The 27,611-nt window shown below is 42.8% G+C and overlaps 1 protein-coding gene across 2 annotated transcripts in view; it reads left to right on the forward strand.

The window, feature by feature from the left end:
• The first annotated feature begins 212 nt into the window (after positions 1-212).
• LOC140494103 (arginyl-tRNA--protein transferase 1-like) overlaps positions 213-27,611 on the forward strand; it is a 67,723-nt gene continuing 40,324 nt past the window's right edge. Inside the window, exons 1-3 of one of the 2 annotated variants that reach the window (XM_072593072.1) lie at positions 213-710; positions 17,328-17,391; positions 27,436-27,498. In XM_072593072.1, coding sequence (XP_072449173.1) covers positions 605-710; positions 17,328-17,391; positions 27,436-27,498 — 233 coding nt within the window. In that variant the 5' untranslated portion in view covers positions 213-604. The remainder of the gene's footprint in view (positions 711-17,327; positions 17,392-27,435; positions 27,499-27,611) is intronic. The other variant, XM_072593073.1, reaches the window with a different exon arrangement.

Consider the following 27,611-nt stretch of genomic DNA (forward strand, 5'->3'; position numbering starts at 1 on the left):
TCTTTACATTTTCAATACTGTTGTCTTACAACATGCATTCTTTGTTAATATTTTGATTTTTTTATTTCAAAAATATATTTCATAAAAAATCATGTTAATATTTTGGTTGTTTTAGAATTTGCAGTTTATATCTTCTGCCACTGGGGGCGGTACCCCCAACTAGTTTCAATTCTGGAATTTGCTTCCTTACCTTTAAGTCTGTCTTTAAAACCGATCTCTGACTAAAATTCGAGTTAGCTGCCTGTAATTGGGTGGCAAATATTGTCCGATTGAGCAGGCTTCGAATCTCCTTAAGGGCGCTACATAAATGCACGTCGCTCCTTTCTCTCTGCAAATTAGTAAATGCATTGGAAAATTTGCATTTTGGGCATGTCTCTGAGGACCTGGAGGACGGGGGAAGGGGTGTTGGAGCTGACAGCTTTGGGGTTGGAACTCCAGTGAGCGTCAGTCGGACGGATGAGGAAGTAGTGGAGTAAGCTGGGTTGGCGTCTGCCTCGCCAGTGGATATGTGCGTGTGTGTGTGTATGTGTATCCGGCTCCGGATCCTGCCCGGGGAATAAGCGGATGGGGTGATACCGGCAATTCCCCCTCTTCCCCCAACCCTATGGGAACCAGCAGCACCGGGCATAACCCCCCGGCGGGGGAGCTCAGTCCGCCCCTGGAGGCGTGGACTTGTGGCTACTGCGGGAAGGACTCCTTCTGCGCTCAGGGTAAGAGACACAGACCGACAGGGAGAGAGAGAGAGAGAGGTGCTGGGGGTCCAATCCCGGTGAAAAGTCTGGTCAACAGGACAAGGATCATGTGTGGGAGTTACAAGCCAAAAAATATGGACGAGCAATCGTTCCACCTAATTGTATCTGTTCACTTGATACTTTGTATTTTGAAACAAACACAATGTGTCCAACCACTGAAAGTGAAAATGCTCCAGTCACTGTTGGCTTGCCAGCCTGGATTTGCCCTTGTTGTTAAGATTCTGTCTATCTCATGCTAATGACACCAGGTTGTCGGTACCTAGGGCTTGTGGACCTGTTGATTTCAGTTGCTACATGACAGGATTCGTTCTTCACCTTTTCCTGTTGCTCTTCTTCAGACTGTCTGTCCTCTTCTCTGTTTTGGCATCCGTTTCAAGATAGGAACTGAAGTCTGCAGTGACTTTCGCCCATAGTTCGAGTTATTTTTTTTCTCTCTCTCTCTGCGAAATGCCGAGAATATTTTCCGTGTTTTCTTTTGTACTTATTTATTTTTATTTTTGCCCAGGTTTCCATGAGAACGTGCTTTTTTGTCGCGAGAGTAAACGCGAATGACGGTTTATGGCGTTCCACTGACATTTGCTGGTTGTATTTCAACTATGGGTTGAAGTAATGAAATATTATTTCAAAGCAGTGGATTTGCATCGTTGGAATGTTTGGATTACTCCCGTTGTGGTTCTATCGTGTCCCCCCAGCTTTGAGAGCTGTAGATTTTCAGTGTGGAGTGAGGCTTGGTTGGCAGTCATACAAGTAGTGCCCTCGCTGAGCCCTGAACAGCAGTTTTGGTATTCGTTTCTGTCTAATACTGTCGTCTGTCACGCTCTATCCTCCTAATGTCCTGATTTTTTTAAAATCTGAAGTTGTGGGGCCATTATCATTTGTACCCACCTTTTGTTGCATTGGCCAGCTGGTGATAAATCTTAAAAAAAAATGTATCTTTTGAGGCAGAGCTGTGGAGATTTACGTTTTTTCTCTGAGGGTTGCTAATCTGTGGAATTCTCTTCCTCAGACAGAGTAGAGGCTTGCTTATTATATTAATTCAAGGTTGAGTTAGATTCTCATTAGGTGAGAGAGCTATAGAGCTGTTCAACATGAAACAGATCCTACAATCCAACTGGTCCATGTCGATCAGATATCCTGACCTAATCCAGTCCCATTTGCCAGCATTTGGCCCATATCCCTTTAAACCCTTTAAATGCATGTACCCATCCAAATGCCTTTTAAATGTTGTAATTGTACCAGCCTCCACCACTTCCTCTGGCAGTCTGTTCTATACACATAATCTCTCTCTGCATGAAAACGTTGCCCTTAGGTCCCTTTTAACTCTTTCCCCTCTCAAGTTAAACCTATGCTCTCTAATTTTGGATTCCCCTACTTTGGGGAAAAGGATTTGTCTATTTATCCTATCCTTGTCTCTCATGATTTTATAAACCGCTATAACATCACCCCTTAGCTCAAGGTTTGGGAGAAGATTTGTAGCTCAGGTGCTCGTTGTTGTGGTTCTGCTCACTGAGCTGGGAATTCGAGACAGGGGACGAAACACAAATTCCCAGCTCGGCGAACAGAACCACAACAACGAGCGCCCAAGCTACAAATCTTCTCCCAAACTTTGAATACCTATGGGTGAGAGACGCTGAGACAAGTCAGAGGAGGCTCCCAAGCACTGAGGATGTCACCTAGACAGGGGATGAAACGTCTGCAACACAAATTCCCAGCTCGGCGAACAAAACCACAATCACCCCTTAGCCTCTGCTCCCGGGAAAATAGCTCCAGCTTATTCGACCTCTCCCTATAGCTCAAACCTTCCAACTCTGGCAACATTCTTGTAAATCTTTTCTGAACCCTTTCAAGTTTCACAACATCTTTCTGAGAGCACGGAGACCAGAATTGAATGCAGTATTTCAACAGGGGCTTGTACATGACCTCCCAATTCCTGTACTCAATGCACTGACCAATAAAGATAAGCATATCAAGTGCTTGCTTCACTATCCTATCTACCTGCGACTTCACTTTCAAGGAACTATGAACCTGCACCCCAAGGTCTCTTTTTTCGACAACATTGCGCATCAGTCCTGCCCTGATTTGCCTTAGCAAACTGCAACACCTCACATTTACTTAAATTAAACTCCATCTACTACTCCTCTGCCCACTGGCCCATCTGTTGTATTCTGAAATATCATTTTTTGCTGTGCATTACACCTCTGATTTTGGTGTCATCTGTCAACTTGCTAAGCATACCTCCTATGTTCACATTCATATCACTTATATAAATGACAAAAAGATGGGGGCTACGTGGGACAGGCCATAAGTAGATTACTCATGATCTCTGTTCTATGTATGTTCCTATGGTGAGCTTTCATCCTGGTCTGGCATTACAGTGGATGCACCTGAGTGGATTTCAGAGCACTGTTCAGATTCAACCACACTGGTTGAGGACTGGAATCACATAGAGGTCCAGACAGGGTAATCATGTCAGGTCACCTTCCTTTTAGAGAACTTCAGTGTTTTAAACAATTCAATATTTTCACTGTGATTTATATTGAGACCAGTTTTATTTTCTTCTTTAGATATTTTTCTAAACAACAGTTTAAAAATCTGACTTTAATTGAGTCAGAATTAAACTTGCATCATCGGGATTCATGGACCTGGTCAGTTAATGTTACCACTGCACTATAATCTCCTTCCATTTGTGTTCTCGCATGTTGAGTGTGAATAGACAATTGAACTGTAGTGCAGTATTGAAGCCAAGCCAAATTCTGTCTCCATTCAATATTTAAATCCATGCCTCTGTGTTGAGTATTGCTGAAGAGCTATCAGAAACTTTTATGGTTGTTTCACATTCCGCCAGGCAGAACGACTTTAATTGCAGCTTAGCTACTAAAAATAGGCCCATGTACTTGGGGGTTTCTATGCCTCAGTTGCTTGCTAATTGGTACTCTGTAATAAGATGATGCATGACTAATGGGTTGGTTTCTATGTTGCCCATTGTTACCAAACCACATCATTCATTAGGGCAAGTGACCCCAATGTGTCACTGCACTATAAGACCTTCTGAAGCCTTACCTTTTGCCAATATGACTTTCATCTCCAATGAAACTCAAAGCTGAGTAGAGTTCACAAGAAATCCCAAGCAAAAACCCACTAAAGGCCTACTGTAAAAGATTGAAAACTGTGGATGCTGTAAATCAAAAACCAGAAATTGCTGGCAAAGCTCAACAGGTCTGGCAGGATCTATGGAGTGAAATCAGAGTTAACATTTAGGGTCAAGTTCTGAGGAAGGAATTCTGATTTCTTTCCATAAATCCTGACAGAGCTGTTGAACTTTTCCAGCAATTTCTGCTTTGATTCAAGTGTAAAAGATTCCTGGCTTTGATGTCCACAAATCATTAAAGACATCTGCACAACCTTACACAAGTGTGGACTTTAAAAAAAATTCTGTTGTGTGCCTGTGGTCACCCAGAGCAGACTCTGCAGTATAAAATGAATCAAAGCCTGATTCACAAAAAAGGAAGCAGTCCACTGTCACTGCTGCAATTATCCAGTTTAACCACTGAGCTGGGGGATTAAACTAGTTGCTGTACATTTTATATAAGCCAGAAGCAAGGGAACAAGACCACTCTGCACTTGCAAACATAAAGTTCCTGTAGTGACAGACAAATACCCCATATTTTGGCTCTAAGTTACAAGTATGATTAAAGCGATGAAGTCTGAAATTAGAAAGATATTGTGTCAAATACAAAATCCTTTAATAAAGGAAACAAAGTTTTGAATTACATTTCCTTTTGATAGTTAGAAAATAAAATGTTCATTGTTTAATTTTGAAATTGATGGACAAAAGTTTTGTTGGGAAAAGTGTAGAGTTTTATGTCTTCAGTTGATTTGTATTTTAAACATTTTTTTAATGGTTCTTTGTAATGTTTCATCATTGTTCAATGACATATGGTTGTCTCTCCTCAACCTCATTGATTTATAACAGAGTACACAAGTTGTATTGAGTTCAAAGGGTTTATTGAAACTACTGGTTAAATCTGCCTGTGTTAGACTGATTGCTCATTCTTGCTTCATTTATGTTTCAAGTTCAAGGTGTAGTGAAATTTAGGATCATGTTTATTTAGCCATATTTTCTTTTCATATTCCTGTACAACATACAATCCAGGCATTATTTGTCAGTGATGGTGATCTCATTGAACAGCTGAATAGACCAGGAGGTATCACTGGATGTTGGGTCTCCCAGTTAATTGTTAAAATTTTTTATTCATTCTTGGGATCTGGATGTCAGTGGTTAGGCCAGCATTTATTGCCCATTCCTAATTGCCTGGAGGCAGTAGTAAGGGGGAACTACATTGGTGTAGGCCAGACCCAAATATAGACATCTGTTTCCTTCCCTAAAGGATATTAGTGAACCAGGTGGTTTTATTTTCCTTATCCCTGATTGCATTTGACATGGTGATGGTGAACTACCTTCCTGAACTGTTGTAGACCATTTGCTGAAGGTACACAATGCCATTAGGGTCGGAGTTACAGGATTTTGGCCCAGTGACACTGAAGAAACAGGGATATACTTCCAAGTCAGGCTGTTGAATAGCTTGGAGGGGAACTTACAGTTGGTAGTGTTCCCAAGCATCTACTCCCTTATTTAGATGGTAGTGATCATGAGTTTGGAAGGGACCCCTTAAGAAACCTTATCTTCTGGATAAGCATCGGTGGTGGAGGGAGTGGATATTTGTGGATGTGGTACCAATCAAGCGGACTGCTTTGTCTTGGATAGTGTCAAGCTTCTTGGGTATTTGGGGCATTGCACACATCCAGGCGAGTTTTTGACAGACTCCTGATCATCTTATGGGCAGGATTTGGGGAAATCAATAGGTAAATAACTTGTTGCAGGATATCTAGTTGCTGACATGTACTTGTAGCCACTGTCTATGGCTAGACCAGTCAATTGTTGATCAATGATAACTCCCAGGATGTTGGTAGTGGAGGATTCGGTAATGGTGATGCCATCGAATGTCAAAGGGCAATGGTTAGATTCTGACTTTTTGCAGACGGTCCATACTTAGCACTTGCTAGCCAGAACCTTGATCTTGCCCAGGTCTTGCTGCATTCAGGAAAGGACTGGTTTGGAAGACAGGCAGGAGGCTGGAAGAACACAGCAAGCCTGGCAGCATCAGGAGGTGCAGAAGTTGCTGTTTTGGCTGTAACCTTTCTTCAGGACCTGAAGTAGCATTGCACAATCTTTAATAAGCATTCCCATTTCTGAACTTATGATGGAGGGGAGGTCACTGCAGATGCAGCTGAAGATGGTTGGGCCTAAGAAACGTCCCTGAGAAACTCCTGCAGAGGTGTCCTGGAGCTGAGATGACTGACCTCCAACAACCACAGCCATCTTTTGTGCTAGATATGATTCTCATTGATTCCAGTTTTGCTCAGGCTTCTTGAGGCCATTCTCAGACAAATGCAGGTGAGAATCACTCTTACCTCACCTCTGGAATTCAGCTGTTTCGTCCATGTTTTGAGCTAAGGCTCAATGAGATTAGGAGTTGAGTGATCCTGGTGGAACCCAAACTGAACATCAGCGAGCAGCTTATTGCTGAACCAGTTGCTGCTTGATAGCACTGTTAATGATACTTTCTATCACTTTATGGTTGAGAGTAGACCAATGGGGCAGTAATTGGCAAGGTTGGATTTGTTCTGCTCTTTACCGAATCAAGCACACCACAGTAAGTTTCCACATTGTTGAGTAGATGCCAATTTTGGAAGTGTTTGGCGAGGCATGCAACAAATGATGGAGCACAAGTCTTCAGTACTATTAATGCAATGTTGTCAGGACCCATAGCTTTAGCAGCATCTGATGCCTCCAGGCATTCATTGATATCACATGGAGTGAATCGAATTAGTTGAAAACTGACATCTGTGATACTAGGTACCTCTAGAAGTGATAAGTGCACAATGCAATGAACTGCAGATACTCAAAGCTCTCAATAAGTAAGAACTTTCTTGGCATCCTATCAAAAAATAGTCAACAACTCTCTACTGCAGTAGATAGGGGGAGGCAATGGCCTAGTGGCATTATCATTAGATTATTAATCCAGAAACTCCAGTGATGACCTGAGGATCCTGGTTCACATCCCACCTTGGCCAATGGTGCAATTTGGATTCCATTTAAAAATCTGGAATTAAGAATCTAATGTCCATGAAACCAACGTTGATTGACAGAAAAACCCATCTTGTTCACAAATGTGCTTTAGAGAAGGAAACAGCCATCTTTACTTGGTCTGGCCTACTATTGAATTTTCAGACCTGCAGCAATGTGGTGGGCAATAAATGCTGGCCTAGCCAGTGATCTCTACATTTCATGAATGAATTTTTTAAAAAAATGACTCCCTGGATGATGGTTGGTAAACTGGACGAATGCTGGTTGTTTTATATTCAGCAATTGCTCTGTCTTTCTGCAAATCCTGGGGTATATCGTGGGTAACCTGGCCTGCTTAAATAGGTCTCCACTCTATTCCGTCACACTCTCTCTTTTTTTCCATATGATAACTGTGCAGATGGAACCAAATGCTTTTGGTTATTTATTATAGTCTGATTCCATTAAGTGCACATTTTATTTTGTTTGTTCTGTTCGTTTAATTCCCCCTTTGTCCTTCATGTTTGATAGGAAAGCTTCCAGCAGCAGCACAATGGAAAGAGAGGGAAAGGTATGGCTGATTTCTTATGAGTCAAACCTGTTCCTCATTATCTAAAAGCATTCTCACTAAATTTGTAATAAATACTCCTGGTCACTGTACCTTCTGACTAAGTTTGGTGGTGTTGATGTGCAGGCCTCCTTCATAATCGCGAATAAAAGTCGCATTGTGGTGTCAAAAGTATGTCTTTCTTGGGGGGTGGGTCTCGCCTGTGTCTGAAATATCATCAGTTAAAATATATAAGTACTAGATCATGGTACTTCATGCTACCTCCAATGGAGATCTTCTTATTACAGCCATGTCATCTGAGCCCACATGTTATATTAGATTAGATTTGCTACAGTGTGGAAACAAGCTCTTCTGGCCCAACAAATCCATACCAACCTTCTGAAGAGTATCCCACCCAGCCCCATTTCCCTCTGACTAATGCACCTAACACTATGGGCAATTTAGCATGGCCATTTCACCTAACTGGCACATCTTTGGATTGTGGGAGGAAATCCGAGCACCCGGAGGAAATCCACACAGACACAGGGAGAATGTGCAAGTTCCACACAGACAGTCGTCCGAGGCTGGGATAGAACCGGATCCCTGGTGCTGTGAGGCAGCAGTGCCAACCGCTAAGCCATCATGCTGCCCTAATGTCACCCTATATCATCCAATTGGTAAATTTTCGTGCAAGGGAATTTGTGCTGAATGAGTTAAAATGTCACACAATGCACAGAAACCCATTCGTTCAAGACCCACTTGTAGATTTCAGCACAATGTTTTAGGCTGACACTTCAGTGCATTGTGCTGCACTACCTCAGTAATCAGATGTGCTGACTTGAGTAAAACTGAGGTTTCGAGGTCTTGGGTACAATTTCAAAGTATAGCAGGATAATTCCCCCAGCTTCCTGGCTAATCTCTCTCTCTCTCTCTCTCTCTCTCTCTCTCTCTCTCTCTCTCATCAGCCAGCACCTGTAAAACCAGCTGATACTGTCACTATCACATTGCTATTGGAAGCTTGCTATGCACAAGCTAACCTGCTCCATTTCCCACATTTCAATATTAACTATAATGTCATTGGCTGTGCATGCTTTAGCTAATCCTGTGATTGTGAAAAGAGCTATATAAATGCAAGCCTTTCTTCCATAAACCATGGAAGCGTTTACCCCAACCTACATTACAGCGGAGTGAGATAATCATAGGAAACAGTCCAACTAGTCCGTGCTGAACATAATCCCAAACTAAACTATTCCTGTCTACCTACTCCTGGCCCATATCCTTCCAATCCCTTCCTATTTGTGTACTTATTAAATGTCTTCTAAATGATGTAACTGTGCCCATATCCACCCCTTCCTCAGGAAGTTTATTCCACGTACAAATCCCTCACTTTTTTTTTACAATCTCTCTCCTCTCACTTTAAAAATACATCCCATGCTCTTGAAATCCCCATCTTAGGGAAAAGGTACCTACCATGAACCCTAGCTGTACCTGTCATGATTTACAAATCTCCATCAGGTCACCTTGCAAACTCCTAGGCTCCAGTGAAAATTGTCCTAACGTGTCCAGCCTTTGTTTATAACTGAAAGCTTCCATACTCTGCAATATCCTGGTAAATCTCTTCTGAACCAGCTCCAGCTTAATAATATCCTTCCTATAACTGGGTGACCAGAACTGGGCATAATATTCCAGAAGAGATCTCACCACTACCTGGTACAACCTCAACATGACTTCTCAACCTCTATACTCAAAGGGCTGAGCATTGAAGGCAAGCCTGCTAAATGCCTTTTTACCACCCTATCTACATGTGACGCAAACTTCAAAGAATTATGTACTTGAACTCTGAGGTGTCTCTGCTCAATAACACTATCCAAGTGTCTCACATTAATTGAAATTGAAGGAAGGAACTTTGCTGTAGAAGACCTCTCTGCATTTCCCAATGACAATTAGTGTGCATTCCAGTGACATATGGGCCAAACCCAGTTTGTGTGTGTGTGTGGGCTTTGCTACCAACAACACAAACTAATTGAGGTGTGATGCTGGTTGAAAGAGAAGCATTTAAATGATAAAATTATGCAGATACAGAGAAACTATTTCCTGTGCTGGGGGCACTCTGAATGACAAGGCACAATCTTAAGAATGGAGTTCAGTCATTCAGAAATAAAAGCAGAAAGCACACTTGGATGCAGTTGCTAATAAGAATCTCCAACTGTGGCTGTTGGATCAATTGAAAATTTCAAAATAGAGATTAATAGATGATTTCTTGGTAAGAATATCAAGGGATACGAAGAGAACAAAATTGAATTACAGTTTATCTGTGACCTAAATGATTAATTGCTGGGCCAGATCTGAGGAGCTGTTCTTGTCTCAGTACCTCTGTGTAGAAATATGGGCCCGAATGCTACAAGGGCTTCTTGCTCTTTTTAAAATCGTGAACTTGAATCTTTAACAGGCAGTTCTGACCACAGGACATAGGGGAAAAAGTGATGACTGCACATGCTGGAGATCAGAGTCGATGGAGGGCTTATGTCAGAAACATCGACTCTCCTGTTCCTCGGATGCTGCCTGACCTGCTGTGCTTTCCCAGCACCACATTCTTGACCGCAGGACAGGCCAAATTATGGAGACCTCTTGTGCATAGTTGTTTTGGATTTATTGCAAGGTCGCAATTGTACCTTTTGTTATAGGGTATCAAACATTCTCAACAATTCATTGTTATGCCACATACATTCCTTTGGTCATGATGATGACATGTTACAACACTCCTTTTTTATTTTGTGACCAACAATTCTGTATTCTGACAGTTGCTTCTGTAAAACACATTTCTCTTGATCACACTCTTTTACTGTGTCCATTTTTACATTGAAGACCCCTTAGACTTTACAACCAATGGAAATATAATTCCTTATTACCTCCCAAAAGTCTTGCTAATTCAAAAAGCCTCCGATTCTGCTGTGCCTTCATTTTCTTCTTGAAAATAATCCCAGTAATTTGCATCTTTTCTCATAATTGCCAATTACTGTTCTTGATAGATTTAATCAGAATTATAAGCTATTCATTCCCTGAAGTTTGATGTCTTTCTAAAATGGGATGCCTATCTGTAGTGAAACCATTGTCTATTGCAAGTTTTATCATTATCCTTTTGTAAAATACTCAGCACTTCTATTTATAAATCTCTGATATTATTGATCATTCCATAGTCTAGTCTATCTGCACTCTGTCATCTGGGGAAGCTGTGTGGTGGAATCCCATAGAAAATACCTCTTTTGACCCTCAGTAGCTTTCCATTGATTATACCTGTGCGTACATTTGTGAGAAACAACTTGAATTTATAGAGCAGCTTCCATTATGTCTGCACAGCAGTTTACTGCCAATGAAGTATCTTTTGAAATGTAAACACTGTTTTAAAGCGGGGTGGAAGAAGGGGGAATGGGCCAGCCAAACTGCATGGAGCAAAGCTCACAAAAGCAGACATGAGGTTCATGTGCAAGTGTGATTTTTAACTTTGTACACCCCAGTCCAACACCGGCATCTCCAAATCATGACTACTATCAACACCACTAACCACCGGCTTAAAGTGGAGAGGATCTCCAAGAAGATTGCACATATCGACACAGACATCAAGTTTCTACAGGAATGCAGGCAAGCAGGAAAGATTCCGATAGGATTACGGATCACGAACCCACTTAGGTCGACCTACAACACAGACTATGCAGATTTACTTTGCCACCGCACCTCTCGTAAACTTCTCAATCATCTCGTGCACCAACTCTACGCCACAACCTGGAAATTCAGATGGAGTCCACACTCACAGCCTGCACACAGGATACATCAGGACAATTATGAGACATTGCCAAACAGACAAGGCGACAAAACTACACCATGTACATGCACGCCAAGGACAAAAAACTGGAGAAGCTTGGCATTCTTACCAGTAATAGCAAAGCCCGCCCTGGAACCACAGACAATGTTATCACTGCGGGGAAGTCTATTGTCAACTTATCGGACCACACCCTTCGACCGGAAGAGATTAAAGTCCTGAGTAGGGGTCTCAACTTCTGCCCCACCACCAAAATAGACCCGTTGGTTCCGGCAGCAGATACCGAGAAGTTCATCAGACGAATGAGACTCCGGGAATTCTTTTCAAGGTGCTGGCAGTGATCCCACTGAGCCCACTGATGAACTGGAACAGTCATCACAGGGATCTGTAGGGGAGCGACCAAAGAAGGTGTCAACATGGACCCCACCGGAGGGCCGCTGCCCTGGGCTTGACATGTATGCTGAAACTGTCAGGAAATATATAAATGCCAGATTCATCAGCCGTACCCACAAGGTAGAGCAAAACATCACCCGTTCACAATGCAATGCCATCCAGGCTCTCAAAACCAATCACAACATTGTCATCAAACCAGCAGATAAAGGAGGAGCCGTTGTCATTCAGAATAGAACAGATTACTGCAAGGAAGTGTACTGACAACTGAACAACCAGGAACACTACAGGCAACTACCAGCTGATCCGACCAAAGAACATACCCGAGAATTAAACACACTGATCAGGACTTTGGATCCAGTCCTTCAGAGTTCCCTACGCGCCCTCATCCCACGTACTTCTCATGTAGATGACTTCTACTGCCTTCCAAAGGTACACAAAGCCAACACACCGGGCCGTCCCATCGTGTCGGGCAATGGGACCCTGTGTGAGAATCTCTCTGGCTATGTGGAAGGCATCTTGAAACCTATTGTACAGGGGATCTCCAGCTTCTGTCGCGACACTAACGGATTTCTTACAGAAACTCAGCACCCACGGACCAGTCGAACCGGGAACATTCCTCTTTCACAATAGACATTTCCGCACTCTACACCAGCATCCCCCACACAAGGATGGCATCGTGGCAACAGCCTCAGTACTCAACACCAACAAGTGCCAGTCTCCAAACACCATCCTACAACTCATCCGCTTTATCCTCGATCATAACGTCTTCACCTTTGACAACCAATTCTTCATCCAGACACACGGAACAGCCATGGGGACCAAATTTGCACCCCAATATGTCAACATTTTTATGCACAGGTTCAAATATGATTTCTTCTCTCTGCAGGATCTCCAACCAACATTGTACACCAGGTACATTGATGACATTTTCTTCCTCTGGACCCATGGCGAGGAGTCACTGATAAAACTACACAGTGACATCAACAAGTTTCATTCCACCATCAAACTCACCATGGACTACTCTCGACTGTCTGTCTCATTCTTGGACACGTGCGTCTCCATCAAGGACAGACACCTCAGCACCACACTCTACCGCAAACCTCACAATGCTACACTTCTCTAGCTTCTACCCAAAACATATTAAAACAGCCATCCCCTATGGACAAGCCATACGCATACACCGGATCTGCTCAGGTGAGGAGGAACATGATGGACACCTGGAGTACTCAAGGATGCCCTCACAAGAACGGGATACGATGCCCAACTCCTCGACCGCCTGTTCCGACGTGCCACAGCAAGGAACCGTAATGACCTCCTCAGGAGACCGACACGTCTGCAACTGACAGGGTGCCCTTCGTGGTTCAGTATTTCCCAGGGGCTGAAAAATTACGCCATGTTCTTCGTGACCTGCAACACATTATCAAGGAGGATGAGCACCTCGTCAAGACCTTCCCCACACCTCCACTACTTGTCTTTAAACAACCGCCAAACCTCAAACAGATCATTGTTTGTAGCAAACTGCCCGGCTCTCAGGACAACTCCATACAACCCTGTCACGGTAGGCACTGCAAGATGTGTCAGAATGTGGACATAGATACCACCATTACACGTGGGGACATCTCCCACCTTGTACATGGCAGGTACTCATGTGACTCAGCCAACATTGTCTATCTTATACGTTGCAGGCAAGGATGCCCGGAGGCATGGTACATTGGGGAAACCGAGCAAAGGCTACGACAACGGATGAATGGGCACCGCACAACAGTCAACAGACAGGAGGGTTCCCTCCCAGTTGCGGACACTTCAGTGGTCCAGGACATTCAGCCTTGGACCTTCGGGTGACCATCCTCCAAGGTGGACTTTGGGACAGGTAGCAGAGGAAAGTGGCCGAGCGGAGGCTGATAGCTAAGTTCGGTACCCATAGGGAGGGCCTCAACCGGGACCTTGGGTTCATGTCACATTACAGGTGACCGCCATTGCACTACACACACACACACAGACACAGATATTCCTATACACACACATACACACACACACACACCCTTATCGACACATACTCCCACATGCATCCCCTCACAGACTTAAGACACTCTGCACTCACTACACACACACACACACACACTTTCTCACACTTACAACCCCCACCCCAGACAGACAGACACACACACACAGACAGACAAAGACCCACATGCACACATATATTTTGTGGAGTGAATTTGTACTTGCAGAGTTACATTGCACTTTGCTCAAAAACTGCATACATTCATGTAGAACTCTGAGCTCAAAAACTGCATGAATTTATGGAAAACTCTGTTATCTCACTTTTTAGATTAGAATCAATCTAAACATCAGGTCATAGACAGAGAACACAGGGGGCTAACACCTTCAACATACCACTAATCCAGTATTTGATTTTCAGCATCTGCAGTCATTGTTTTTACCTTGTTGATTTTAACCCTACTGCGAATCCTCTTGCAAGGATGCCTGCCTTGAAGAAGTTTTCCTCCTCTCTCTACAAGAATCTCAGGGAGTCCCTCTCCCACTGCAACTCCCAGGTCATTTCCTCTGCTCTGAAGCTCTTCAACCATGTTGTGAAACAAACTCGGTACCACAGCCACATTTGCTTCCTCAGTGCATGCCTCCGTAACCAACTCATCCCACACGGACTCCAGACCACCTTTAAACCAGCAGAGTTCGGACCCGAACAGGACAAACAGTACAGACTACCCCAGGGCATCAATGTGGACTTCAACAGCTTCCTCAGTTCCCCTTCCCCCACCTCATCCTAGTTTCAAACTTCCAGCTCAGTAACTGTCTCCTTGACTTGTCCGACCTGCCTATCTTCTTTTCCACCTATCCACTCCACCCTCTCCTCCCTGACCTATCACCTTCGTCTCCTCCCCCACTCACCCATTGTACTCTATGCTACTCTCTCCCCACCCCCACCCTCCTCTAGCTTATCTCTCCATGCTTCAGGCTCACTGCGTTTATTCCTGATGAAGGGCTTTTGCCCGAAACGTCGATTTTGCTGCTCGTTGGATGCTGCCTGAACTGCTGTGCTCTTCCAGCACCACTAATCCAGTATTTGGTTTTCAGCATCTGCAGTCATTGTTTTTACCTTCAACATATTGTCTAGCTATCACCATTGTTAACAGCTAACCTGAGAATGCAACTTTAAAAAAAGGTTTTGTGATTTACACATGAAAGAAGTGAAACTATCACTGTATTCTAACAGATGAAAGGCTTAACAGACAATCCATTTTTCAATGTATAATTTCAGTTACATCACACTGTAAATTTTTGCTATAAATTCTGTGTTACGATCGAGTCCTCCACAATCACCTGATGAAGGAGCGTCACTCAGAAAGCTAGTGTGCTTCCAATTAAACCTGTTGGACTATAACCTGGTGTTGTGATTTTTAACTATCTCCAACAACATTAGTGAATCGGATGGGGTTCTACACCAATTAAAGCTTCATCATCACCATCACAGGGATGAGCTTTCAATTCCAGACTTATTTATTGACCTTCAATTCCAGGAGCTACCGGAGTGGGGTTTGCGTCTATATTCCGAGGATATTAGCGTGGGCCTCCGGGACTGGGAGCAGCTGCTGCTAAGGTGCACTGGGGAACGATCACCATCTACTGAAATTAAATGGGGATTATCAGACCTCTGACTGCCTCAAATATGCAAATATAATCTTGCTGGATAGAGTTAAACTCTGATGTTTGTTTGTTTCTCCATGTGCTACTGTACAGAACTGAACTGCTTTAGTCACTTTGTACATATATATATATATATAAAGTTAATTTTATGAATAAAGTACATTTTTGAAATAACAAAATAAAAGCATGAGCCTTTGGATTGCTCGTCTAATGATAAGCGATAGCTAATAATGATCAGAGATGTTTTATTTTCAAAACATTTTGTTAGTTTAATTGAAAAGAGAAAAGCAGACCACCAATAGTTGAAGCTGTATGAAGAGCTTTGTTGTAACTTTCTTTTCTGAAAGGTTGCCTTGATCCATACAGCAGGAAATTGTTATGGTTCCATTTCTATGTCACTACTCTGGTGCAGTTAGTCTGCTGTGTGTGTGCATGTATAGGCCTGTGGGCACACGTGGGTGTGTCGTATTAAAAGCTGTTTCATCTCCAATACAGTTTTTTAGATGTTTGAGATGCCATGGTGTCAGTCATCTCTGTCGGCAGGAAGTACAGGGAGAGATAGACTGTCCCTTTAAGACATATAATTTTAATCTCTAACCACAAAATCGAATCCTTTTTGAAAGCACTTCAGCAGGCGTCTGCTGAAGCCTTTGTCATTGCTCCTCCTACTTCTTGCAAAAATCATGTTCTCCTGAAGTTTTGGCTCCCTCATTTTCAATTCCATTTTTTTCATGAACTGGAGGGCATGTCTTGATTTCATTAGTTTCTGAACTATGTTTTTATTTGATTTATTGGAGTCAGTAAGCTTTTACTTTTCAATATCTTCCCTACTTTTTGAAGAGTATTGATCTTGCTGACTGATGTCAAATAATCAGAATCAGAATCCCTATAGTGTGGAAACAGGCCCTTCAGCCCAACAAGTCTACACCGACCCTCTGAGGCGTAACCCACCCAGGCCCATTCCCCAACCCTATATTTATCCCTGACTGATGCACCTAATCTACATCTGAACACTATGGGCAATTCATCTAACCTGCACATCTTTGGACTGTGGGAGGAAACTGGAGCACCTGGAGAAAACCCATGCAGGTACTGGGAGAACGTGCAAACTCCACACCGACAGTTGCCCGAGGCTGGAATCGAAGCCAGGTCCCTGGCGCTGTGAGGCAGCAGTGCTAACCACTGAGCCACCAGGTGATGTAATGCACGGAGGAGTAGGGGGCTTAGATAGTTGGGGGGGGGGGGGGGGGCGGAACTAGGAATAGATTGTGGAGTCCAGTACCTCAGTGACTTGGCATTTATACTTTGTGCCCTCCAAAAAATAATTTCTTCTTGTAAGGTCTCTTAACCTCTGAAGTCTTTAGTTCTTTCTCATGGCTTTAACTCCATACTTTTGGTCTCTAGTGTACTTGAACACTTTTCAGCATATTAGGCGTGTTTAGAATTGTAGTCATCACTTTAACGTGGGAAATGCAATAGTCAATTTGCACACAGTGAGTTCCTGCAAACAACAATGAGAGAAAGACTGAATAATTTGCATTAAGGTTGTTGATTGAAGGATAAATATTGGCCAGCACACAGAGGATAACTCTCCTCTGCTTTTTCAAAATTATGTCATTGAAACTTTAACTAGAGAGGATAGATGGGGCTTCAGTATAATGTCATGTTAGGAGAGTTCCTTCCAATTTCTTCATTGGCTGCACAGACCTCCAAGATCCGTACACTGGAAGTCAGTGCTGCAATCTGCGTGCTAATGCCAATTGCTGTGTGTGAAGGGAGCATTGACCATCAGGATTTCCAACAATGTTGTACTCCCTCAGCGCTACACTGGAAAACCAAATTGGATTATAGGCTCAAGTCTCTGGAACACTGAGTGAGTGATTTGCACATACACTGGTTTATGGTAATGGTCTTTGTTGCTGATCAAGTGGGGAATATCTCATGAAAATATAAAGTTCTGAATGCAGTGAAAGCAGTGCAGAGTGCCGCTTGATGCATTTTACTCAGTATCTGTACTTTGTTCTCCAGGTCTCATGGCTCACAAGTTGTCTGTCCACGATTACCAGCTGTTGCTGAACAAAGGCTGGGTCAGGTGAGTGACTGTTGGTGAATAGAAATCCAGAACATTTAAAACCCCGAACCTGATGCAGAGCAAGTTTTCTTTGAAACCAGTCATGGGATGAGGGCATTGCTGACTGGATTTGCATTTATTGCCTGTCGCAGAGGACAGTTAAGAGTCTGGAGTTGCATGTCGTCCAGTCTAGGTAAGGATGGCAGTTTCCTTCCCTAAAGGACACTCGTGAACCAGATGGGGTTTTAATTCAACAATTGACAATTGTTTCATGGTCATCATTAAACTCTTAATTCCAGCTTTTTGTTATTGAATTCAAATTCCATCATTTGCCATGATGGGATTTGAACTTGGGTCCTCAGAACATTACCTGGGTCTCTGGATGAACAATCCAGTGATAATATCACTTGGCCGTTGCCTTCCCTATTAAATTAAAGTTACTTAAAGTTGATGTTTCCTAAAACAATGTCTATCTTTATTCTTTCTGATAATCCCACATACTGTCTGGATGGTTCAGTGAGAAACACACTGTCCTGCACAGCACTGAACAATAAGGGCTGCAGAAGTCTCCTAGTTAATACTGTGTCTATACTCGGCTTGGGTGAACTTGATTGAGATGATGCAGGTAATATCAGTGATCTTGGCAGGATTCCTGCTCTCAAATGAGTAACCTAGCAACCCCTGTGATCCCTTATGATCCAGTACACTGCTAATCTGTATTTACCTTTCTGTCTGTTGACTGTGAATGTTTGGACCAAGCTAGTTTAGTTTCTCACCTAATGTAAAAGATTCAAGGATCAACACACTGTGTCCGAGCGTGACTAGCATTTGTTGGAAGTGAAATACTCTCTGAGCACCTACGGTCATGATCAACATGACACATTGAGTAGAACAGATTGTAATTGCATTTGTGTTGCGGGTTAGGGAATTATTTAAGTGTCTTTAAGGATTTTAAAGAATCTGATAAATCAAGCAGAAAGAAACTGTTTTGAATGGAATCCATTAAAAGTAGGGAATTTTAAGGTTATTAAAATGAGAGCTTAGGCATTTGGTGATGTTATGAAACATTTCTGCTCACAGTGGTGTAATCTGGAACTCTTTCCCACTTTTAAAACAAATCTCTTATGTTAACGGGGAGTATCGAACTGGGACTTGTACTGTATTAGGGAAGGTTGTTAAGGGACCTGGCACCAAGGCAAGGTAAATGGATATATGAATAGGATCATATTAAGTGGTAGGAAAGGCTAGAGGAGTTGAAAAGAATTTCCATTCCCTCTCGTGCCCAGTGTTGTGCAAGAACTTCAGACCCTGGAACAATCTTATTGTGATGTTACAGAGCTGCACATCACAAAACATAAATGGCAGAGTGTGGGCAGACTTAGAGTAGACAGGAACGCACCAAGTTATTCAGGACTGGAAAGGTGGAGAGCATTCCTGGAAATGAACACCAAAAGATAGATTAGTTCTTTGCTTATGTAATTATAAGCTCAGTCTGGTGTATCTATGATTTACCAGCTACAGTAGTATTCAGTGTTAATACATAGTAAAAAGTAACTTTGATTCTAAACCTCAAGACCTCCTCCTCATCCAGTCTGTCTTTGCACCAAGCTGTGCTGTTTCAAACCACTCAACAAAATGCCCCTATTCCTATATTCTTGGTTCCTCATGGGATGAACTGTTACTGGACAAAGAGCTAATCTCTGAAATGAGGAAGAAGTCTCCCTCTCAAATATCTCTAGCCTCTCTTAGGGTTATTGACTGATGACAGACTGGGACAAATGGTTAAGTTAAAATATTTTTAGAAATAAAATGATTATAGGCAAACAAATTTCCGTCAATTAACTGGTGTCCTTTGTGGGTTAGAATTATGTGCTGTTCCTGATCTCCAACTTCCTGTCCTAAGTCTCTCAGAAACTTTGATATAGAAAAACAAGACCATATATTTAGTAGAGGATGAATCCTGCAACTCTGGCACCTCACGGTAAAATATGCAGCACCAGACTTTGGGTACGCAGTTGTTTTCACTTTTGAGGCTAATTGTTGTCAGAATGTCTTCCTAGTATTTGAGCATTTGAAAGTCAGTTGGAGTAGGGATGTTGCACTTTGGGTCTGATGAATGCTCCCTCTCATGAAACTGTGGCCAGGGATGGAGTCTTGCGAAAGAATCTCTGTGGCCTGCTTTAATTCTAGGAAGTTCTGAACATCCACAGCAAACACTCTGGATTGTGGATTCTGTCTGATTTTTCTCAGTGTGCTGCTAAGCTTCATCCAGTTCCATATCATTCTCTCCTCTTTCCACACCCACTTTCGCCCTTTCTCGAACTTTCTCAGGTGGTCTTGGGTGGTGAGCACTGCTACCCCCTAGTGCCAGGGACTTGGGTTTGATTCCAACCTCTAGTGACTGTCTATGTGGAGTTTGCACATTCTCCCAGTATCTGCATGGGTTTTCTCCAGGTGCTCCGGTTTCCTCCCACAGTCCAAAGATGTGCAGGTTAGGGTGAATTGGTCATGCTAAATTGCCCATAGTGTTCAGGGATGTGTAGGTTAGGTGCATTGGTCAGGGGTAAAATATCAGGTGGGGGAATGGGTCTGGGTGGGTTACTCTTCAGAGGGTCAGTGTGGACTTGTTGGGCCGAAGGGCCTGTTTCCACACTGTCAGGATTCTATGATCTATGAACATTTAAAAGGCATTTGAATATGTACGTGAGTAGGAAAGGTTTAGAAGGATGTAGGCCAAATGCAGGCAAGTGGGTTTAGTTTATTTCAAAAAACATGGTTGACATGGACTGGTTGGACTGAAGGATCTGTTTCCATGCTGTTTGTCTCTATAGTCAAAAAATGTGGCACTGGAAAAGCACAGCAGATCAGGCAGCATTTTTGAGGAGGGTTTATGTCTGAAACGTTGATTCTCCTGCTCCTAGGATGCTGCCTGACTTGCTGTGCTTTTCCAGCACCACACTCTCCGACTCTGACTCTCCAGTATCTGCAGTCCACACTTTTTCTATGACTCTAAGTTGTTAAGAGCAGTTCCCGGTGAGATTTCCCAAGTTGTTGTGATGCTAGGCTGGCTACATCAAACTGTTAAGCTCCAGGTGAGGACAGCTGTAATAGATCCCCTTGGTTATTCACACAACACCTCCACTTGGTTTCGAGAATTTTAAAAGGATCCCTTTCCTTTGTGGATATCTTTTTTTATCTCCCAGATCCATATGAACTCATATCTTAAAAGAAGCCAATCTTATTGAACTTTCATAAATTAATAAATCTGCATATATTCATTATTTAACATGAGAAGCCTTCAGGAATGAGATAACGAGAATCCAGAGAAAGTATATTCCTGTCAGGGTGAAAGGGAAGACTGGCAGATATAGGGAATGCTGGATGAGGGTTTAGTTAAGAAAAAGAAGGAAGCATATGTCAGGTACAGACAGGATAGATTGAGGAATCCTTAGAAGACTATAAAGGAAGTAGAAGTATACTTAAGAGGGAAACCAGGAGGGCAAAAAGGGGACATGAGATAGCGTTGGCAAATAGAATTAAGGAGAATCCGAAGGGTTTTTACAAATATGTTAAGGATGAAAGGGTAACTAGGGAGAGAATAGGGCCTCTCAAAGATCAGCAAGGCGGCTTTAGTGTGAAATTGGGGGAGATACTAAATGAATATTTTGCATCAGTATTTACTGTGGAAAAGGATATGGAAGATATAGACTGTAGGGAAATAGATGGTGACATCTTGCAAAATGTCCAGATTACAGAGGAGGAAGTGCTGGATGTCTTGAAACGGTTAAAGGTGGATAAATCCCCAAGAACCTGATCAGGTGTACCCGAGAACTCTGTGGGAAGCTAGAGACGTGATTGCTGGGCCCCTTGCTGAGATATTTGTATCATCGATAGTCACAGGTAAGGTGCCGGAAGACTGGAGATTGGCAAATGTGGTGCCACTGTTTAAGAAGGACAGTAAAGACAAGCCATGGAACTATAGACCAGTGTACCTGACCTCAGTGGTGGGCAAGTTGTTGGAGGGAATCCTGAGGGACAGGAGGTACATGTATTTGGAAAGGCAAGGACTAATTAGGGATAGTCAACATGGCTTTGTGTGTGGGAAATCATGGCTCACAAACTTGAGTGAGTTTTTTGAAGAAGTAACAAAGAAGATTTGAGGGCAATGCAGTAGATGTGATCTACATGGACTTCAGTAAGGCATTTCACAAGGTTTCCCATGGGAGACTGGTTAGCAAGGTTAGATTTCACTGAATACAGGAAGAACTAACCATTTGGATACAGAACTAGCTCAAAGATAGAAGACAGAGGGTGGTGGTGGAGGGCTGTTTTTCAGACTGGAGGTCTGTGACCAGTGGAGTTACCTCAGATTACAACAGGATCTTGACCAAATGGGCCAATGGGCTGAACCCTTTCAAGTTTCACAACATCTTTCCGATAGGAAGGAGATCAGAATTGCATGCAATATTCCAACAGTGGCCTAACCAATGTCCTGTACAGCCGCAACATGACCTCAATACTCTGACCAATAAAGGAAAGCATATCAAACGCCTTCTTCACTATCCTATCTACCTGCGACTCCACTTTCAAGGGGCTATGAACCTGCACTCCAAGGTCTCTTTGTTCAGCAACACTCCCTAGGACCTTACCACTGAGTGTATAAGTCCTGCTAAGATTTCCTTTCCCAAAATGCAGCACCTCGCATTTATCTGAATTAAACTCCATCTGCCACTTCTCAGCCCAGTGGCCCATCTGGTCAAGATCCTGTTGTAACCTGAGGTAACTCCACCCTCTTCGCTGTCCACTACACCTCCAATTTTGATGTCATCTACAAACTTACTAACTGTACCTCTTATACTCGCATCCAAATCATTTATGTAAATGACAAAAAGTAGAGGACCCTGCACCGATCCTTGTGGCACTCCACTGGTCACAGGCCTCCAGTCTGAAAAACAACCCTCCACCACCACCCTCTGTCTTCTACCTTTGAGCCAGTTCTGTATCCAAATGGCTAGTTATACCTTTATTCCATGAGATTCCAAAAATATAAAGGAGGATAGTAAAAGCTTTTTTAGGTATGTGAAAGGCAAAAAATTGGTTAAGACTAAAATTGGGCCCTTGAAGACAGAAACAGGGGAACATATTACAGGGAACAACGAAATGGCAGAAGAATTGAATTGGTACTTCAGATCTGTGTTCACTGGGGAAGACACGAGCAATCTCCCTGAGGTAACAGTGGCTGAAGGATCTGAACTGAAGGGAATTTATATTTGCCAGGAATTGGTGTTGGAGAGACTGTTAGGTCTGAAGGTTGATAAGTCCCCTGGGCCTGATGGTCTCCATCCCAGGGTACTGAAGGAGGTGGCTCGAGAAATCGTGGATGCGTTGGTGATTATTTTCCAGAGTTTGATAGATTCGGGATCAGTTCCTGTGGATTGGAGGGTGGCTAATGTTGTACCACTTTTTAAGAAAGATGGGAGAGAGAAAGCAGGAAATTACAGACCAGTTCGTCTGACTTCAGTGGTGGGAAAGATGCTGGAGTCTATTATAAGGGATGAAATTACGACACATCTGGATAGTAGTAACAGGACAGGTCAGAGTCAGCATGGATTTATGAAGGGGAAATCATGCTTGACTAATCTTCTGAAATTTTTTGAGGATGTAACTCTAAAAAAGGTCGAGGGAGATCCAGTAGATGTAGTGTACCTGGACTTTCAGAAAGCTTTTGATAAAGTCCCACATAGGACGTTAGTGAGCAAAATTAGGGCGCATGGTATTGGGAGCAAGGTACTAACTTGGATTGAAAGTTGGTTGGCTGATAGGAAACAAAGATTAGTGATAAATGGCTCCATTTCGAAATGGCAGGCAGTGACCAGTGGGGTACCGCAGGGATCAGTGCTGGAACTGCAGCTTTTTAGAATATATATTAATGATATAGAAGATGGTATTAGTATTAACATTAGCAAATTTACTGATGATACTAAGCTGGGTGGCAGGGTGAAATGTGAGGAGCATGTTAGGAGATTACAGGGTGACCTGGACAGGTTAGGTGAATGGTCAGATGCATGGCAGATGTAGTTTAATGTGGATAAATGTACGGTTATCCACTTTGGTGGCAAGAACAGGAAGGCAGATGATGGAATCAATTTAGGTAAAGGGGCAGTACAAAGAGATCTGGGTGTTCTTGTACACCAGTCAATGAAGGTAAGCATGCAGGTACAGCAGGTAGTGAAGAAGGCTAATAGCATGCTGGCCTTCATAACAAGAGGAATTGAGTACAGAAGCAAAGAGGTTCTTCTGCAACTGTACAGGGCCCTGGTGAGACCACACCTGGAGTACTGTGTGCAGTTCTGGTCTCCAAATTTGAGGAAAGACATTCTGGCTATTGAGGGAGTGCAGCGTAGATTCATGAGGTCAATTCCTGGAATGGCGGGACTACCTTATGCTGAAAGACTGGAGCAACTGGGCTTGTATACCCTTGAGTTGAGAAGACTGAGAGGGGATCTGATTGAGACATATAAGATTATTAAAGGATTGGACACTCTGGAGGCAGGAAACATGTTTCCGCTGATGGGTGAGTGCCGAACCAGAGGGCACAGCTTAAAAATATGGGGTAGATTATTTAGGACAGAGATGAGGAGAAACTTCTTTACCCAGAGAGTGGTGGCTGTGTGGAATGCTCTGCCCCAGAGGGCAGTGGAGGCCCAGTCTCTGGATTCATTTAAGAAAGAGTTGGATAGAGCTCTCAAGGCTAGTGGAATCAAGGGTTATGGAGATAAGGCAGGAACAGGATACTGATTAAGGATGATCAGTCATGATCATATTGAATGGTGGTGCAGGCTCGAAGGGCAGAATGGCCTACTCCTGCACCTATTGTCTATTGTCTATCTAACCTTGCTAATACCGTCAAAATTGGCCTTTCTCCAATTTAGAACTTCAACTTTTAGATCCGGTCTATCCTTTTCCATCGTTATTTTAAATCTAATGGATTTATGGTCGCTGGCCCCAAAGTGCTCCCCCATTGACACCTCAGTCACTTGCCCTGCCTTATTTCCCAAGAGTCGGTCAAGTTTTGCACCTTCTCTCATAGGTACATCCACATACTGAATCAGAACATTTTGTTGTACACATGTAAGAAATTCCTCTCCATCTCACTATGGCACTATGACAGTCCCAGTCGATGTTTGGAAAGTTGAAATCCCCTATCATAACCACCCTCTTATTCTTACAGATAGCTGAGATCTCCTTACAAGTTTGTTTCTCAACTTCCCTCTGACTTTTAGGGGGTTGCTTGTGCATCTTTTATTTATAGGGGAAAAAGGGTAATGAAAGTTCAATAGACTCATAGATCCAAGGTAATGATAGCATTCAAACTAATGGAAAATGAAACTGGTCTATTTTATGTCAAGAGATTTGAAAATTGAAAAGTTGTTTTTGCAACCAATGTGAGGGAGCATTAGTAGTTCTGTGAGGATGTGAAATGTTTACAGTCTTCTTCGTGGAATGATGTTTCACATCAAGGTGAACTACAAACCATTCCATAAGTATCAAAAGGAATCTTCATGTATTCAACTACTCAGGCTCAGTCTAATGGGATATGACTGTGTAATATTACAGGCAAGGTACAAATAACATTGGGTACACTCTCTCAAGGGCAGCAGTGGATTGAGTAGCAAAAGAAGGTCTTATTCTTCTAGAAGAATCTAGAAGGTCTTATTCTTTTGGCCATAACTAACACTGAGGAAAATCTCGGGGATTTTTGTGCAGCACTATAATCTGACCAGGAGTGGACAATGGTCAGAAAATGCTGTCGGCAAAGGTGATTGAAATGTATTTCAGGCCAGAAAAAACGCTGGACAATAGTCAAAGGCTTTATCGAAGTACAACTACAACGGTTGTACCACAGTCAATGCAAAGCGAAACCCTACAGAAACTCCATGAGGTGGTATCTCCGGTATTATAAAGTACAGAGCATGACCTTTATTGGCGACCTTTAAGCGGCATTTGGATAGGTACATGGATGGGTGCTTAATCTAGGTTAGAAGTTCGGCACAACATCGTGGGCCGAAGGGCCTGTTCTGTGCTGTATTGTTCTATGTTCTATGTTCTATGTTCTATGACCTCAATGATCAGTGTGGTAACCAGATATTTCAAATGACATTACAGGATTATATTTTGTCTGATGGGCAAAATGCCTACAGAACCAATGGATTCATCAAAATTTTCCAAAAGGCCAGAAACAGAATCTTGGAGCAAAGATGTGTTTAGTCCTGTTAACGATGGATTGAGGTAGCAAGACTTTGTTCAGTCACTGCAGTGACCAAAGCGCGGCAAGGATTTTAGTGCCCAGTTTCCTGGAAGAGTCGAATATCAGACAATGTACCTCCATTTGTGAATGAACATTTCAGGAAATACATTTTGGACGCTGATATCAACCAAATGACAAGTTCTCTACTCTATCTTCAGTGGAGTGGAGAGATGGAAAATGCAGTCAATCTGTGAAATTAATTTTATAAGAATCCAGACTGGGAGTTAGCTCTTCTCCATTTATTGAGTAACGGGTCCCCATTGGCAGAACTTTTAAGGGAGACAGGTTTAAAACACATGTACCAGTCTTAGATTGCGATCTGAAGTCAATCACAGCCTCTCAAGACTGTGAGACAGTTAATCAGTTGGAGAAAAGCCACAGTAAAAAGCAGCTGAGCTGTCGGTTGAAAAGGTAAAAACAATGACTGCAGATGCTGGAAACCAGATTCTGGATTAGTGGTGCTGGAAGAGCACAGCAGTTCAGGCAGCATCCAAGGAGCAGCGAAATCGACGTTCCTGCTGAAGGGCTTTTTCCCAAAACGTCGATTTCGCTGCTCCTTGGATGCTGCCTGAACTGCTGTGCTCTTCCAGCCACACTAATCCTGTCGGTTGAAAACCCCATCAAACTTCAAGCCAAGGCAGAAAGTCTGGTTGAGGGCATGGAAGTCAGAGGTCAGCAGAAAATTAGATCAGCCAAGGCTGGGAGAAAGTGAGAACTGCAGATGCTGGAGATCAGAGTGAAAAAGTGCAGCACTGGAACAGCACAGCTGGTCGGGCAGCATCCGAGGAGCAGGAGAATTGAAGTTTAGAGCATAAGCTCTTTATCAGGAAAGAATATTCCTTATGCTCAAAATGTTGACTCACTTGCTCCTCGGATGCTGCCTGACTGACTGCTTTTCAGTGCCACATGTTTTGACTCCTTCTATTACTGCACTCAGCATTACTTAATGACAGTGACAGGTATGGTAGTGTGCTGATTCAGAGTCTCAGGGTCACAGCACTGCGGTACAAACTGGAATTCATCACAAGGGTGCAAGTGCTTTCTTGTAATTTACCTCAGAGTGAGGTGGAGGGGTATAGGTAGTACCACGATTTATGTTAATGGGCAAACTCTTCAGAGAAACAGTGTTCCAGTTCCAGAATAGCTTTTAAAATATATTTTTGAAAAATGCTGAATCTGCAAAACTTGCTACACAGCTTTTAGATTGGAATAAAGACGCAACTGGTTCCCTAATGTTCTGTTCAGTATACTTTAGATTAAAAAAAACCCCAAAGTATACCTAAAAGGACCATGGTTAATTTCTTACTACTCAGTCAACCACAACCTTCTCCCGTTAACTAGTGATTGATAGTAAATATCACCAATGTCTCCATTCTTAGACTAAACATTTGTTCCAGATTGGGATAAGAAAGTTCAGACAACTCCTAGATGGGAAGAATTTAGTTAATCTGCCCGTTCTCACTGTAGATTTCTTTCTTAACAAATAAAGGGATTTGCTTTGTTTCATTGGCAGTCTGGCAGGTCTGTGGTGCAAAGTGATGCAAACAGCATTTCTCCCCTTGCCTAAGGTGTGGTCCCCCTCAGGTTAAACCACCACGAGTTGTTTCTCATGTGAGAGAGCAGCCCTACGGTCCTGTAAGACTATGGTGACTTTGCCAATTTTTATAACTTTATAAAATATTATATAATATTAGCTTTATAAATATTAGTACAATATTTAAGATTATGATATTAAATTATTTTCTACTTTTGTCTAGGAGTGGAAAGTATCTGTATAAAGCCGCTATGCCTATTACATGTTGTCCTACCTACCCCATGAGGTAAGCACAGATTTAACCATCTGTATCTGTGTTCTCACTCTCCAGCCTTCTACACTACTTTTAAGAGATCTTTTTCAGTTGGTCTGAATTTTCAACTCCTCAAATATGAAGCA

The sequence above is a fragment of the Chiloscyllium punctatum genome, chromosome 23 (genome assembly GCF_047496795.1).
Source record: "Chiloscyllium punctatum isolate Juve2018m chromosome 23, sChiPun1.3, whole genome shotgun sequence".
Taxonomy (NCBI): domain Eukaryota; kingdom Metazoa; phylum Chordata; class Chondrichthyes; order Orectolobiformes; family Hemiscylliidae; genus Chiloscyllium; species Chiloscyllium punctatum.